The sequence below is a fragment of the Stegostoma tigrinum genome, chromosome 4 (genome assembly GCF_030684315.1).
Source record: "Stegostoma tigrinum isolate sSteTig4 chromosome 4, sSteTig4.hap1, whole genome shotgun sequence".
NCBI classification, from domain to species: Eukaryota; Metazoa; Chordata; class Chondrichthyes; order Orectolobiformes; family Stegostomatidae; genus Stegostoma; species Stegostoma tigrinum.
In genome coordinates, this window is record NC_081357.1 from 100,753,052 (window position 1) to 100,770,181 (window position 17,130).

A 17,130-nucleotide genomic window follows, 5' to 3' on the forward strand; every position below is an offset into this window, starting at 1 on the left:
CAGGAGGGGGAATCTAGCAGGGAAGGTGGTGGAGCAGCAACAGCAAGAGTTTCTGGGAGTAATTTCAGAGGCAGAAATTCATCTCAAGGAAGAAGAAACATACTGTGGGGAAGAAACAACAACCATTGCTAACAACAGAAGTCAGGGACAACCTAAAAACAAAAAAAAAAGCTTATAATGTGCTGAAAGTTAGTGGGAATCCTTTAAAAACCAGTAGAGGATAACGAGCAAAGCAATAAGGTGTGGGAGAAGATGAAATATGAGAATAAGCCTGCTAGTAATAGAAAAGAATATTGCAAGAGCTACGGATATCTTAAAAAGTAAGACAGAGGCAAATATGGGCACTGAATTGCTGGACAATGAGACTGTTGTACTAGTAGTAGTCAAGGGGAACAGAGAAATGGTAGAAGAACAGAACAAGTATTTTGCATCAGCCTTCACAGTGGAAGATACTAGCAGTATACTAGAATTTCATGAGACTTACAGGTGAGTGTAGCGGCCACCTCAAATGAGAAGGTACTGGAGAAGCTAAAAGGTCAGAAGGTGAATAAAACCAACCAGACCAGATGGACAATACCCCAGGCTTCCGAAGGAGTTAGCTAAGGAAATTGTGGAGGCATTGGTAAGAATCTTTCAAGAATAAATGGCATCAAGAAGGGTCCCAAATGACTGGAAAACAGTTCACGTAACACCTCTGTTTGAGAATGGAGTGAGGCAGAAGGCAAGAAACAATAGGTTGGTTAGTCTGACCTTGGCTGTTCATAAGTGTCCATGATTAGGCATGAAATTACAGATTGCTTGAAGTGCATGGTAAGATAGGTCAGAGGCAGCACAGGTCATCAAGGGGAGGTAATGCCTGGCAAATCTGTTAAAATTCTTTATGGAGGTATTGAGCTAATTAGACAAAGGAGTGGCAGTGGATGTGATCTATTTGGATTTCCAGAATGCCTTTGGCAAGGTGCTGCAAAGGAGATCGCTAAATAATATAAGAGCTCCTGGTGTTAGAGGCAAGGTACTGACACTGCCTTCTGTCAGTCACCCAATCTTTTATCAGAGTGTGGAGATAAAGGGGTTTTTTTCAGGATGGCAGACAGTGAAGAGTGGAGTTCCACACTGTTAGGAGCACAACTATTCACATTATACAATAATGATCTGGACGAAGGAACCAAAGACATTGTTGCTTATTTTGCTGATGGCACAAGATAAATGGAGGGACAGGTACTGTTGCGGAAATAGGGAGGTTACAGAGAACTTGGATAGATTAGGAGAGTGGGGATAGAAGTGCCAAGTGGAATACAATGTGACGACGTGTGAGGTTACGTACTTTGGCAGGAAGAATAGAGGCACAGACTATTTTCTAATCCTGAAAAAGCTTTGGAAATCTGAAGCACAAAGAGACTTAAGAGCCCTCATTCAGGATTGTCTTAATAGTAAAATGCAGGTTCAGTTGGCAGCTCAAAAAACAAATGCAAGGTTAGCATTCATTTCAAGTGAGCTAGAATACCAGAGTAGAGTGTACTGCTAAGCCTGTACAAGGCACTGATCAGAGCACATTTGGAATATCGCTAGCAGTTTTGGGCCCTATATCTGATGGAGATGTGTTGAAATTGCAGGATGTCCAAAAGAGGTTTGCAAGAATGGTCATGAGGAAGAATGGTTTGTAACATAAGGAGTGGTTCATGACCCTGTGCATGTACTTGAATGGAATTTAGAAGGATGAGGAGGGATCTCATTGAAAGTTACAGAATACCGAGCGGCCTAGATAGAATGGACACAGAAAAGATGTTTCCACTAATAAGAGAGAATAGGAGCCAAGGGCACAGCCTCTAAGTAAAGGGACAACATTTTAAAACTGAGATGAGGAGGAATTTCTTCAGCATGAGGGTGGTAAATCTGTGGAACTCACTGCCACAGAAGACTGTAGAGGCCAAATAATTCAGTGTATTTATGACAGAGATATATAGGTTCTTGATTAGCCAGAGGATCAAGAGTTATAGGAGAATGGAGTTGAAAAACATATCAGCCATTACAGAATGGTGGACCAGATCTAATTAGGCAAACGGCCTAATACTGTTCCTATTTCTAATGGTCTTACTGTCTGAAACATTAAACATCTCATGCATTTAAAACTTTCATCTAATTCAACAGTGCATTCAAGTAAATCCACAAACCTGCCTGCCCTGGTCGACCCATTGTCTCAGCCTGTTCCTGCCCCACCGAACTCATCTCCACCTATCCGGATTCTATTTTCTCCCCTTTGGTCCAGGAATTCCCTACCTACGTCCGTGACACCACCCACACCCTCCACCTCCTCCAGAACTTCCAATTCCCTGGCCCCCAACACCTCATTTTCACCATGGACGTCCAGTCCCTATACACCTGCATTCCGCATGCAGATGGCCTCAAGGCCCTCCGCTTCTTCCTGTCCCGCAGGCCCAACCAATCCCCCTCCACCGACACCCTCATCCACCTAGCCGAACTCGTCCTCACCCTCAACAACTTCTCTTTCGATTCCTCCCACTTCCTACAGACAAAGGGGGTGGCCATGGGCACCCGCATGGGCCCCAGCTATGCCTGCCTCTTTGTAGGTTACGTGGAACAGTCCCTCTTCCGCACCTACACAGGCCCCAAACCCCACCTCTTCCTCTGTTACATTCATGACTGTATCGGCGCTGCCTCTTGCTCCCCAGAGGAGCTCGAACAGTTCATCCACTTCACCAACACCTTCCACCCCAATCTCAAGTTCACCTGGGCCATCTCCAACACATCCCTCACCTTCCTGGACCCCTCAGTCTCCATCTCAGGCAACCAGCTTGTAACTGATGTCGATTTCAAGCCCACCGACTCCCACAGCTACCTAGAATATACCGCCTCCCACCCACCCTCCTACAAAAATTCCATCCCCTATTCCCAATTCCTCCGCCTCCGCCCCCAGGATGAGGCATTCCACTCCCGCACATCCCAGATGTCCAAGTTCTTCAAGGACCGCAACCTTCCCCACAGTGGTCAAGAACGCCCTTGACCGTGTCTCCCGCATTTCACGCAACACATCCCTCACACCTCGCCCCCGCCACAACCGCCCAAAGAGGATCCCCCTCATTCTCACACACCACCCCACCAACCTCTGGATACAACGCATCATCCTCCGACACTTCCGCCATCTACAATCCGACCCTACCACCCAAGACATTTTTCCATCCCCACCCTTGTCTGCTTTCCAGAGAGACCACTCTCTTGTTCGCTCCACACTGCCCTCCAACCCCAACACACCCGGCACCTTCCCCTGCAACCGCATGAAGTGCTACACTTGCCCCCACACCTCCTCCTTCACCCCTATCCCAGACCCCAAGATGACTTTCCACATTAGGCAGAGGTTCACCTGCACATCTGCCAATGTGGTATACTGCATCCATTGTACCTGGTGTGGCTTCCTCTACATTGGGGAAACCAAGCGGAGGCTTGGGGACCACTTTGCAGAACACCTCCGCTCAGTTCGCAATAAACAACTGCACCTCCCAATCGCAAACCACTTCCACTCCCCCTCCCATTCTTTAGATGACATGTCCATCATGGGCCTCCTGCACTGCCACAATGATGCCACCCGAAGGTTGCAGGAACAGCAACTCATATTCCGCTTGGGAACCCTGAAGCCCAATGTTATCAACGTGGACTTCACCAGCTTCAAAATCTCCCCTTCCCCTACCGCATCCCAAAACCAGCCCAGTTCGTCCCCTCCCCCCACTGCATCACACAACCAGCCCAGCCTGTCTCTGCCTCCCTAACCTGTTCTTCCTCCCACCTATCCCCTCCTCCCACCTCAAGCCGCACCTCCATTTCCTACCTACTAACCTCATCCCACCACCTTGACCTGTCCGTCTTCCCTGGACTGACCTATCCCCTCCCTACCTCCCCAACTATACTCTCCTCTCCACCTATCTTCTTTTCTCTCCATCTTTGGTCCGCCTCCCCCTCTCTCCCTATTTATTCCAGAACCCTCACCCCATCCCCCTCTCTGAAGAAGGGTCTAGGCCCAAAACGTCAACTTTTGTGCTCCTGAGATGCTGCTTGGCCTGCTGTGTTCATCCAGCTTCACACTTTATTATCCTTTTCCTCATCCCATTCTCCCTTCCTTTGCCTACTGAATTGCTAAGTGGTGGGGAGTTGCAGCCCTTTTTTTGATTCATTCAGACGGTGACAGCATTGCTGGCTAGGCCAGCATTTATTGCCCATCACTAATGCCCAGAGGGCAGTTATGATTCAACCCCTCTAAAGTTAACTTGCAGGCAGAGGCTGTGATTAAGAAGGCGAATGTAATGTTGTTGTTTATCTCAAGAGGGTTGGAATATAAAAGCAGTGATGTGCTTCTGAGACTTTATAAAGCTCTAGTTCGGCCCCACTTAGAATACTATGTCCAGTTTTGGGCCCCACACCTCAGGAAGGGCATACTGGCACTGGAGCGGGTCCAGTGGAGATTCACACGGATGATCCCTGGAATGCTAGGTTTAATGTATGATGAACAGCTGAGGATCCTGGGATTCTATTCATTAGAGTTTACAAAGTTGAGGGGAGATCTAATAGAAACTTACAAGATAATGTATGGCTTAGAAAGGGTGGACACTGGAAAGTTGTTTCTGTTAGGTGGGGAGACTGGGACCCCGGAGCACAGCCTTAGAATTAGAGGGAGTTAATTTAAAACGGAAATGAGGACACATTTCTCCAGCCAGAGAGTGGTGGGCCTGTGAAATTCATTGCCACAGACCGCAGTGGAGGCCAGGACGTTAAATGTCTTCAAGGCGGAGATTGATAAATTCTTAATCTCACAAGGAATTAAGGGCTATGGGGAGAGCGTAGGGAAGTGGAGTTGAAATGCCCATCAGCCATGATTAAATGGCGGCGTGGACCCAATGGGCCGAATGGCCTTATCTCCACTCCTATGTCTTATGGTCTTACGGTCTAACCACATTGCTGTGGGTCTAGAGTTGTATGTGGGCCAGACCAGGTAAAGATGGCAGTTTCCTTCTCTCAAGGACATTAATGAACCATATGGGTATTTCCAACAATCAGCAATCGATTCGTGGTCATCATTACACTCCTAATTCCAGATATTTATTGAATTCAAATTCTACCATCTGCCGTGGCAGGATTCGAACCCAGGTCTCCAGAACATTACCTGGGTCTCTGGATTAATAGTCCAGCAATAAACCACTGGGTCACTGCCTCCCCACCAACATGAATAGTTTTCTCATGTATCAAAATATCGAAAGAATAGATAGCAATGTTTCAAGTGTTCTCTTGCATTTCCGTTAGGTTTGCAGTTCTAATGAACCCATGTGCGTACACTGCATATCTCTTACTAATTGAAAGAAGTCATGGAGTTGCTCAAGATCTCAGACCGTTCAATTAGACAGTACCTGAGTGCACAGCTAACTGGTCTAGTTCAGGCACAGGAGTTACAGAATCTGACACAGAACAGTGGAGAAAGTTGAGTTCCACTTTACAACATGACGGCTATCAAAACGCAGATAGATGATCTGAGATGTGCTCGACCACCAAATAAATCCATTCAATAGCTGCTAGGTTAAAGCCCAAAATTTTCAAATTGGCTATGGCACAGATGTACACTTCTCCCACTGAATATACGAGCAGGGCAACTTGCAATTGCAGCTACCACATCAAAGCTCTCGGTGTTTATGTGCAATGCCAAATATCAGGCCCAGTTGTCATTACCAAATTGATCTAGGTACTTATATTAAGTACTCTGGAAAATATACGGTTGCCAAGGTTTTGAGTAATTGGTGATAAGCTGAAATTCTCCTTTCCCTGCAGTTGTTACACTACAAAACCATTTTGTCGCTTTGTTTCCAGGCCTTGCAAACAGTCCAATGGAAAGTCGTCTTCTTTAAAGTGAAGGAGAACCATTTGGTCACATTTTATACAGTACAAATAAGCAGTTCCACCATTTTGAATCTCAAGTTGGCCCTCACCAGAATTCTCGAGTACTGATATGAATCCCCAAAGAAGACACCCTGAGATCTTGTAATCAATGCATTCCAAATCCTCTCCTATTCAGTAAAACAGTCCTCCAAGTCAGTTACCAGTATCACTACTGATCACCCTTGCTGGGAATATGTATTTATATTTAACAACCTCGAGGAACTGGAATATGGAACTGTATGGACATTTTGTATTAGAAGGGATTTTTTTAGAAATAGATTTGTACAGCACAGAAACAGGCTCTTCAGGCCAACTTGTCCATGCTAAGCAGGTTTCCTAAACTGAATTAGTTCCATTTGCCTGCTTTTGCGCATGTCACTCTAAACCTTTGGGATCGAGACACCTGCCCAAATATCATTTAACTGTTGTAATTGTATCTGTCTCTACCCCTTCCTCTGGCAGCTCATTCCTTATACGCAACACCCTCTGTGCAAAACAAATGCCCCTCAGGTTCCTTTTAAACGCTTCCCCTCTCACCTTAAACCTATGCCCTCTGGTTTTGGACTCCCCTACCCTAAGGAAAAGATCTTGGTTATTCACCTTATCCAAGCTCTACCTTTTGCAAACGTTTAAGGTTATCTCTCAGCTTCCTAGGCTCCAGGGTGGTGAAGTATCACTCACCTACTAATTACCGAAAAGTCAATTAACTTTTAAAAGTAGACAAGCAAAGCTTCTGAAAGAAGAGAAGAGATTTGGTTTATGGCTTTAATTGCTGAACAAACTTGATTTGGAAGCGATGGGGTCTGGAAACTAAAGGTTACCTAGCAACACCTTTCAGGAGTTGCTTTCTGTTTTCCAGGAAACTTGGATGCATAAGTAGAAAAGACTTCAAACTTGCAAGGAAGACTCTTTCTCATTTCTGAAAGAACAAGAGACCCTAATACAAGCTGAAAAGACATCCCTCCCAGTTAAGTAGTTTTGGTAATCCGAGTATATTTCCAAATATCAGTATTTTTAACTATCTCAAACACTGAAAGCTCAATGGCTACTTCTATTCAAAGACTTAATTCTACCTGCCTTTCCACCTGAACTGAATTTCTTCCATCACTCTATAGTTGTTAACATTTCAATATCATCAGAGAAATCTTGCAGAAGCATGAGAAGTCATCCATTTTTAAAATTTTGACCTCACATCCATGGCCTGTATTGTCAGAACTGCATTGTCTTGCTTGCCCTGTGAACATGTTTGTTTGTGATTAAAGAAATGTAGTTTAATTCTGCTACATAGGAGCTTTTCCACTTGTTTAAAGAATAAATCCGTCAATAATAGGTCATTTTTGAGTTTGTTAAATAAACCTGGTAAGATTTTTGATGTGAATAACAAGGAAGCAACTGGCCAATTTAGTAACTGAATTTAAACATTCATACCAATGGTACAACTCAGTAGTGCAGCTGGATTAACAGCACACCTCTCATTTCAGAGTTGTAACATCCAAATGCTAGAGGTCGTAATGATGTATGCAATCTGAGTTTGCAAACCACATTTGGTATTGAAAGTGTGCCAGAAATCTTTTAAAGTTGCCTGGGATGGACCATTACTTCTCACGTCATTGTAAAATCTGCTTCATTTGGAGACACTTTGACAGGTTATGGCTCAGGAAACCTTTGAATATTCTTCTAAAGGAATGAATACTCACATTTGGAATAAGGAACAGCAGCAGTTGAGTGGGATGAGATAGAGACTGAGGAATGAGACTACCAAGGTGACATGACAGCCAACAGGCAGACGATGGAATGGAGCCTCAGGACTTGGTGTCAGGTTGGCAGAGGCAGGGGGGAGCTATGGTGGGGCTGGATCAATAAGAGGAAAACTATGAATTGTGGATTCTGGAGAAGCCTTGGAGATATAAGAATTGGAATTTGTGCAGAAGTCAGGAAAGAGAATGGAGCTAGTGATTAAGTGAGTTGTCGTGGGTTTTGGGAGCTAGTATTTTCTTTATAACAAGAACAACAAAAACAAAAGGTGGTAAGGATCATTAGACAAGGGCCGTTCTTATTCACAGGTGAATAAACTGTGGCATACCTCAACACATTTGACTGTTCATATAGATACTGAAAACTAAATTAAAAAGTAAAGGATTAAATATTTGAAAAGGAGAAATGTAAAAGGATTTGTTAGGAATGGGTTTAGAAGCGAGGACATTCAGACAGGGTCTAAATGACCTCCTTCTGTGTTGTAATTTTTATAATTCTAAGAAAATCCATCTTCATCATGTCCAAGCTCAGAAGTCATTTAGAAAAATTAGCTCGGAGCTGACTTTAAGGTAGCAGGTGCTAAGGGATCAGTTTCAAATATAATCCACTGTTCTACGTACAATCTTGATGATTTGGTTCAGGTTCGTAAGTAATGATTGATTTCAACATGTGTGGTCCAAGTTTGTTAAATAAACCTGGTAAAAGACATTTGTTCTGGATAACAATGAAGCAACTGGCCAATTTAGTAACTAAATTTAAACATTCATACTAATGATATGGCTCAGGGTAGTGCAGCTTGATTAACAGAACTCCTCCTTTTAGAGTTGCAGCACTTCTGACTGAGGGCCTCAATTCAGTGTTTGTACATTGTCTGAAATTGGGTTCAAAATGTGGCTCTAAGGAGAAAGTATGAGAGATGTGAACTAAAAACCAGGTAGACTCCTGATTCTTCAAACCTCCCTTAACAATTGCTAGTGCAAAATCACATGCAAAGAAACAAACAGAGGATTTCACTTTTATACAGCAAATGCAGTAACATTTATGTAATCATGTGATCAGACAGCAATCAAATATCACAAGGTCAAACAACACAGGGTCGGAACTTCGTACAATCAAACCTTCATGATACCAGAGTTGGGAACTTCAACCGGGAATTAATTATTATCCATTTGCATTGAACTTGTTGCTGAAGATTGGAGGCTGGAATTTTCTTGCCAAATTCTGAATACAAAACCACTGCTGCCATCTCAGCATTATTCATAAAATACTCAGAAAACTGATAAATTAGAATTTCCTCAGTATCAATGAAATTGGATATGACCAGACTTCTTCAGTGCAATATGCTTGTCTATGACTCACACTGAATAATGTTGGAAGTGTAGCGTGATGGCCCGCTACATGAATGTTTCATGGACATGAAGCAACTATGGCAGAGCGTGCATCATGTTTCATGATGGATATGCAAAAATCACACAAAGATTATCGATTGTGAATGGATAACATCATTTTGTACATTACCTAAAGCCTTTGGCTTTACAAACTGGTTACATTTGCAAAACTGATTGGAAGGGTAAAATTCCAATTTCTGCACCAAGTTCATGTTTTTTGGCTGAAAACTCTGATCTCAGATATTGCCAGATCCCTTTAATTGGTTAAACTGTTAAGTAAAGAGCATAGCTTCCTTTTCAATCTTCTTATTTTAAAGCACACAGTCTTGTGACATACTCTCAAGTGTTAATGTGGGTTGGTACCTTAGATTTAACGGACATCTTAAAAAGTAAGTAGAAATCACTAGCCCAATTAATTAACTTAACTTTTGATGGTCTGTCTAATCTGGCCACAAAGAGCTGGGAATTTTTAAGCAAAAAGAGATCCAACATAAAGAGTCAAGAACCTCATGAGGGGATATATCAAGAGATGCAATAGTGCTAGGACTTTATACAAGCCCTAAAAGTTTGAAACAAAGTCTGTGCAACATGTATAATGTTATGATGCACAATTATACGTGTCCTCAGCATGCTTTTTACTGAAGCTATCAATCTAGGTTAAAAGTCTTTTCACATATGGAGGATAGATAATTGAAAATACAGAAAAAGGAGGAGGATAGAGGATTTGTAATGTATGAATCAGAAAGTATGTAATGATACAGAGCAGTACAGTGAGATTTGAAAATAAACCAACAGCATATTCTTGCACGGAGAAAGCAAGACTGTAAAGTCCAGGGAACTAGGGACCAGATAGCTTAACGTCAAATGTTGAAAAGATAATAGAATATTTACTCAAAACTAAAAATTGTAAATATAAGAAGAGCTGGCAGCAAGGATTTCAACAGGAAAGGTTACATTCTATCGGGTTCCTTTAGGGACACAAAGAGCTGACAAGGCTAATGTATATTTATCAGAAATGTTTTATAAGGTTCACTCATGACCAAAGGAAGCTGTAACAAATGGATGGAAAAATGGCTGTACAACAGAAAGAAATTGCAAGTTAAGTGAAGCTTCACAGACTGGCAATGAGAGGGAGGGGTTTCTGCATGGCCAACAGACCCGATGTTACTGATACAGGTGCAAGAATTATTAATTAGAAATACTGACCGTTAGCTGATTTTCTGTGAGTACAAGCTCTGTAAGATTTCCACATTCACCAATAGCTTCTGTTAACTGAACCAAACGATTTTGATCAAGCTTCAGAATGGAAAGGTGCTTTAGTTTTCCTACAGGAAGGTGAGGGGGAACATATTAGAAAAGGAAATCCCACATGTTGGTTCATTCAGCTGTAATTTTGCATTTGAACGTGTTTTGAAATCTCGTTTCTCAGGAAAAATTCCAAGACGGATTTATGTTTAAATGTGTCAGGATCAACCATGGCAATCCCAAAAAGATAGAAATTATACACTCAAACAGCATGACAAAGAGCAAAGCCTGACAAAGCATTAAGCTGAAAATCTACGGACACAAGTCAATGGAAACATCAATTTGGTTCTAATGTCCATTATGCAAGTAATGGTACGATCTTCATTCTTTAAAGAATGCAGTTTACCTTGGGTTTACACCAATTCGGGAGAGATTTTTAATCACAATTAATGTCTAAATCAGGCATCTCGGTGGTAGCTTAATTTGAAAGGAAATTTCAAGAGCAATTCCTTCACAGAATGTATACAAGTAGAAAGAAAGACAATCCAGGTTTTCTTCCTTTATGAAAAAAAAACATTTACTGTGATATTTTCTATCTTAATTATTCTTATTGAGACAAATGAACTACTCTCAGGCCAGTTCTAAACAGCCAAAATATGAAGCCACTTTCCATGTATTACAGCAGAACAAAAAAAACAAAGAAACAAAAAAATGAAAGCCAAAGCAAATAAACCATTTACACAGAAGTGACATACCAATTCCATTTGGTAAAACCTCCAATTGGTTCTGAGAGACCAGAAGATCAGTGAGTAAACCAAGTCCACTGATTTCTTCCGGGAGTTTCTCCAGTTTATTTTCTGACACGTCTAAACACAGCAATTTCTTCAGGTTTCCAATTTCCTGTTTTAACAAAAATAAAGGAGCTGAAGTCCTTACATGAAAGACTAGTGAGACAGCATACACTGGGAAGGGCAATCTGTCTCCCAATGATTTCAAACACTCTTTTTATATACAAAGTTTCTGTGCATATACTCAGCTATAGCAAAAGTGGAAATCAAGTCCTTAATCATGGTTTTGTTAACTTAGCATCCATGAGTCTAAACTAATAAGAAATGAAATAAATTCTAAGCAAATATTTAAAAATTAACATCTCTCAGCTTAATGTGAAAGCACAAATTTAATGTTTGTACATCAAATGCCAGCATACTTTGTGAAAATATATTTCAAGGTATTTTTAGTGCTATACTGGAATTGTTTATCCATAGGCAGCTAAGTCCAAGTGAAAGACATGCATTACAAATATTGTTTTGCACGCACTTCTCACCTGTACCACTTGACCAGTTATTATTGCTGTTACTCATTTTGTTAATATTTTTTAAAGTGACAAATCCCAGCCACATTTAAATGGAAAATGTTTACCTAAAGTCAGCATTCTTATCGAACTATACCGTAATCAGGTTTACACAATTCTCCTAAAAAGCTTAAGATTTTTCTGTGGGACCTGCTAGCTTAATAATATTCTTGCAACGACAGGGCGACCAGAAGTGGACGAAGTACTCCAGATGAGGCCTCACCAACATCTGGTACAACCTCAACATGCTATCCCATATCCAAACTCAAAGGTCTGAGCAATGAAGGCAAGCAGGCGAAATGCCTTCTTAACCACCCTGTCTACCTGTGATGCAAAATTCAAAGAATTATGTACCCGAACTACTAGGTTTCTCTGTTCTCCCACACTACCCAAGGCCCTACTTTTATATGTGTAAGTTTTGTTTTACAAAAAAAATGCAATCTCTCACATCTATCCGCCACTCTTCGGCCCGTTGACCCAACTAACCAAGATCTCCTTGTAATCTTAGATAACCTGGCATACAGTCTTATATTTTACTTTCTTCTTTCATACAATGTGGGATTCCTGGAAAGGCCAGAATTGTTCAGCATCCCGTAATTTCCCTGGATCAGAGGGTCATGCGATTTGGAGTCATATTTATGCCAGAAGATTTCCTTCCCTATAGCGTATTAGTGAACCAGATGGATCTTTTTACATCAATGATAATCTGATGGTCACCATCGAGGCTAGCTTTCAATTCCTGACATGAATGCTTGCTGTCATGGTGGAATTTTAACCTGGGTCCCTGGAGAATTAACTAGTTCTTCATATTTCTAGTTCAGTGACAGTCCCACTATAATTCCATCTCCTCCTGTGCAACAGCAGGTGATTGTATAAGCAGCTCCCTAAATACTCTACACCAGTTTGACTTATCAGCTTAATTTACACATAGGAAGTACATTAAGTATTTTTATCTTATACATCTTAAAAACTTATAGCATTATTCAAAGCACTCTAATTCCAGCTTCATTTTAAAATGGCTTCACTGCACTATCTCTTCTCAGACAATTGGTTGTTTACATCTTTTCATATTCCACACAGCACCCAAATATCTAGTTTCTGAAAACAATATATTTCAACACTTCTGAAATTTGAGACCACACCTCACTTACATCCCTTGGATACAGCGATACCTCCCAGCATTTACATCGTCTTTGACCTTCGTTAGAGATGGTGTACCATGAAATCCAGCGCTTTCCATTTAATGCCTGGAATAGTCTAAACTCCAATCACTCCTTTGCATCTCAACAATTAGCTGAATACCTCCCAATGACTTAAAAAGAAACAGGTATTTCTGATCATCCCACTTTTCATCCTGCAATAATCCTCGTATTATCTAGGCATACATTACATTACAACGTTCACTCAAGATACAGCAAAATAAGTAACAAGTTTGAGTTGAATGCTTGCCCTTACTACTTAGAAGATTCTGCACTTCTTCCCTTTCACAACAATAAAAGAATAAAACTTGTTTACAGAATTGTCTCTCCAAGTCATCGCCTCTTCACTTTGGAAGACAAAACACCTTTTTGCCTTTTGTGTACCACAGGGGTTTGTTTGCAAATCCCATTCCAAACCTCTGCTTAAAGCCTTCTCAAGGTCTGCTCATTTTCACTGCCAACATTTCTTCCCTTCCACAGAATAACATTTGCACATTTGGCTCCATACTCCACAGAACACCATCACCTTAATGGTTTGTCTCTCCACAACAACGTTCCCACCTTAGGAATGTGTGAGGGATATTTCCCCTCATGAGAGAGGCTAAAGACCAGACAGAACAGTCTAAGAATAATGGGGCGCCAACTTAAGGCTGAGATGAGGAGAAATTTTGTCTGTCAATAGTTTGACTGTCTTTGGGACTCCTGGCCAAAGAGAGTTGTAGGGGCAGAGTCCTTGATTACAGTTAAGGCGGAGGTAGATAAATTCTTGATCCATTAGGGTATCAAGGGTTACAGGGAAGGGCAGTAAAGTGGACAAAAGACTTGAAAGGACGCACTGGTCTACTCTTGCTCCTATTTCCTGTGGTGTCAGCATTTCAGATTGGTGGGATTGGGGCAGGTGGATGAATGGACAGTATTATGGCATCACCCAGAGAGAAAAGTTTAATTGGTTATTATAAATATATTCAAATCAAGTGATTTTTGTGAATTAAACGAACAGAATACTTAATATTTATCAAGGATTGTGCTTTCGGATTGGAAACCACAGAGGTTTGTTTGGGAATCCCATTCAGGCAAAACACTTCATGCTTGAAAAGCATGTGGCTCATGCAAGCAAAGAGATGCTTACAGTTGTGTTTGCATATCTTCCTGTCTAAAAGGAGCGCACAGAATTGACACTGTAAAAGTGAGGAAGTAATAATTAATGACAAAGATGACAACTATATTAATTATGAATTATACAACAATCAATTATTCAACATCAACGAATGCTCAGAATAGGAAAATCACCACTAAGTTTTCATGGGTAAACATTTGGAATGTGTCATCTTTTCAGTCTAAGCTTTCTTCAGTTGCAAGTACAGATGGATAACATACCAAGTACTTGGATTGCTACATATGGAAATGCGTCAGGATTGAAATTATAAGTAACTAAACAGCAGCAAATAAACAACACCTGAAACAAAATTCAAAAGTGCAGGCAACAGGGTAATTCCAATCTATAAGTATTACTAAGGTATTGAAAGAAAGACAGTAATTGTAAAACAAGCTTACCACAGGCAGTTCCATGAGTTGGTTCCCATCCAGCCACAAATCCTTAAGGTTTGAAAGTGATCCTGTATTCTGTGGCTACAAATAAGAATCAAAAATTCACTAATCACTACTAAACAAATCTGAAAATTGGACTGCTTACTTCACATGAAAAACGTTCAAAAACAAAAATAAATCCATTTTCATTAAAATATTGCGCAATGACTCCTGAAACATTAATTATACTGTCAGTTTTTTTGGCACATGTACGCAATATACTTTAATTATTGTCGTAACAGCTCCAGCACTGAGGGCAAACTGTCATTTGATTTTCATATATTGGGAAAGGGCAGATTGAGTGTAGCCAAGACACAAAGGCTGGAACACAAAAGAACAAGACACCACCGGATTTTATTTCAAACCATGTTCACTTGCAGTCTGATATTTAACATATTTTTTCATATTATGTTTTAAACAAATGTTATGCTGAAAAACAAAAAAAAAGGAAAATCCTGAAGCTGGCCCCCAAAAACAGGTTGCATTGTTACCATGGAGAGTCGCTTTTGGAAGGGGTACAGCTGACATGGAAAAAATAGTAGCAATGTTTCAACAAATTGCTTCATGTCTGATTTACATGAAGCAAAACAAATCCATATTCTGAACGACTTTGCAAAGAACAGCAAAGTTCTTGTGGCGTTCCCTTTGTTAACATCAATTTTAGTAGAATTTGGAGAATGCTTAATACAATAAATTTATGAACCCAATTCAGAATTAGCCCATTACAAAAAAAAAGGGACCAGTTCACTAATGTTCTGAAAGAAATGACAGGTGTTTGATCCTCAAAGTAATCCTGATGATCTTAATGGGAAAATCTCTGGAATTGTGTGGCATTCTTTCCAATAAGCAACAGAAAGCCTTCAATAGCACTCTTAGTGAAATCTAAGCTTCAAGAGCAGCAAGCACTACATTTCCAAACCACATTGAGCAGTGATATTAATATGCATTTGCATGTTTCACTCTGGTGCTTGACTCATGCTCAGTGTCAAGGGAAATTCATGTCAGTGAATTGTCACTTCTCTACGAATGAAAACTATTGTGCACACACCTTCGGTACAGTACCAACATTCACGGCTTGAATTGAACCGTTACTGTATTATGCTTACTGGACAACAAAGTTCTGTGAGCTCCAAATTTTAGATAGTGGAATAACAAGCACAAGCAGTTTAGAGAAACTTATTAAAAATTACAAAGAAGCAGCACTAAGATCCAAAGTTGTTTTGCTATGTCTGACACCGAATACTCAAATACAACTTTCAGGAACATGCTCATGACATAATCACGATATCACTGCATTTAACCTGATAGTGTAAAGTTCTCAAGTCACCTTGTTGAGTCCTCTTGCAGCATGACACAGAGTGAAATGTGCTACAGTTGACATCAAATTGCTTGGCTATAGCCCTGACATGCAAGTGCCTATGACTGTAGTATAGGTCGATACAAGGAGCTGTAAGAAGAATCTACTAAATTCTCCAATACCAGGTTATCTATGCTTCATTTCTATGATGGAGGAAATAAAGCAAGTGTCACCTGATCAAGTTCACATGTCGTGCTAAAGGCAGACGGTCATCTCTGCATCTACAGGTGTTTATGAAAGCAGAACATATCTGGATTAACAACAGTTCCTACTTATAAAGCAGCAACTCAGAAACCAGATCGGATCACAACAGCAGCAGCTTACACTTTCATTAAATCAAAATAAACCAATAAAGTGAGAACAATGCAGCCTGTTTTCATTCCTCCAATATTTCCACCACCAACTCACTCCTTCCTTCTAAAAATAAAAAAAATCCAATATTTTGCAAATGACGACTCTAAATCTGGGCCGCACTGTAACTTTTAATCAAAGACAGCTAGGGGCGAACTACTGCAGGAGCCACCAAACTGTAGTTTCAATCTCCAGCCACAAAGTGGCTCCATGGAATGAGTCAAGTATCCTTCAACTCCAATGTCATCTAGAATACCATTTCTTCGCCACATCTATTGCATATTCATATTCCTCAACTAACCTGTAAACAGTGACAGACACAGCAGTGTTCCCACCCCTGAGCCAGGGGTCAAGGTTCAAGTCTCCAGTGTATGTAATAACATTTCTGAAAAGGGTGATTAGAAAATAGCTTTCAATAGTAACATTGATCCAATGTCAAATCAAGCACACTAATTAAACTAGTGAGGGAACAACAGGATTAAGAGCAAAAGGACAAAAAGGAAATGTTTAAAAAATTAAAATGTTACATGCAAGAATGAGATTCCATGTATTCTAAAATTAACTTTCAGTGCCAGAGACCACACCTCTCTTTTTCAAAAAATGAACCTGCTCAGGCATGTTGAGACACCTCCAGGACAAGTGGGGCTTGAACGCTGAATGCCTGACCTGGAGGTAGGAGCACTATTACTGTACAACACAATCTCTCACACAATTCTTACCACACTATTTAAAGGAGACATCCCCAACACTGAATTAATATTGATCAGTCACAACTGTCATCACAGTATCTTCCTCATCCTTTTTTTATTTATCCTATTTTTCATGACCACTGCACTACGACAGGGTTCTTTTTTAGTTAAATTGAACCTACTTTTCTAATCAACCTGTTCAGGGATATGACAATAAACCTGTGGAGCAGCTGGGACTTCGTTGCTGAGCCTTGGCCACCCTGACTGGGGTAAG

At 40.8% G+C, this 17,130-nt stretch overlaps 1 protein-coding gene across 3 annotated transcripts in view; it reads right to left on the reverse strand.

The window, feature by feature from the left end:
• lrrc1 (leucine rich repeat containing 1) overlaps positions 1-17,130 on the reverse strand; it is a 228,879-nt gene that overhangs the window by 131,966 nt on the left and 79,783 nt on the right. For all 3 annotated transcript variants that reach the window (XM_059645575.1, XM_048531313.2, XM_059645576.1), the window contains exons 7-9: positions 14,427-14,501; positions 11,078-11,222; positions 10,284-10,402 (exon numbers count right to left, since the gene is read on the reverse strand). In XM_059645575.1, the coding sequence (XP_059501558.1) occupies positions 10,284-10,402; positions 11,078-11,222; positions 14,427-14,501 (339 nt within the window). The remainder of the gene's footprint in view (positions 1-10,283; positions 10,403-11,077; positions 11,223-14,426; positions 14,502-17,130) is intronic.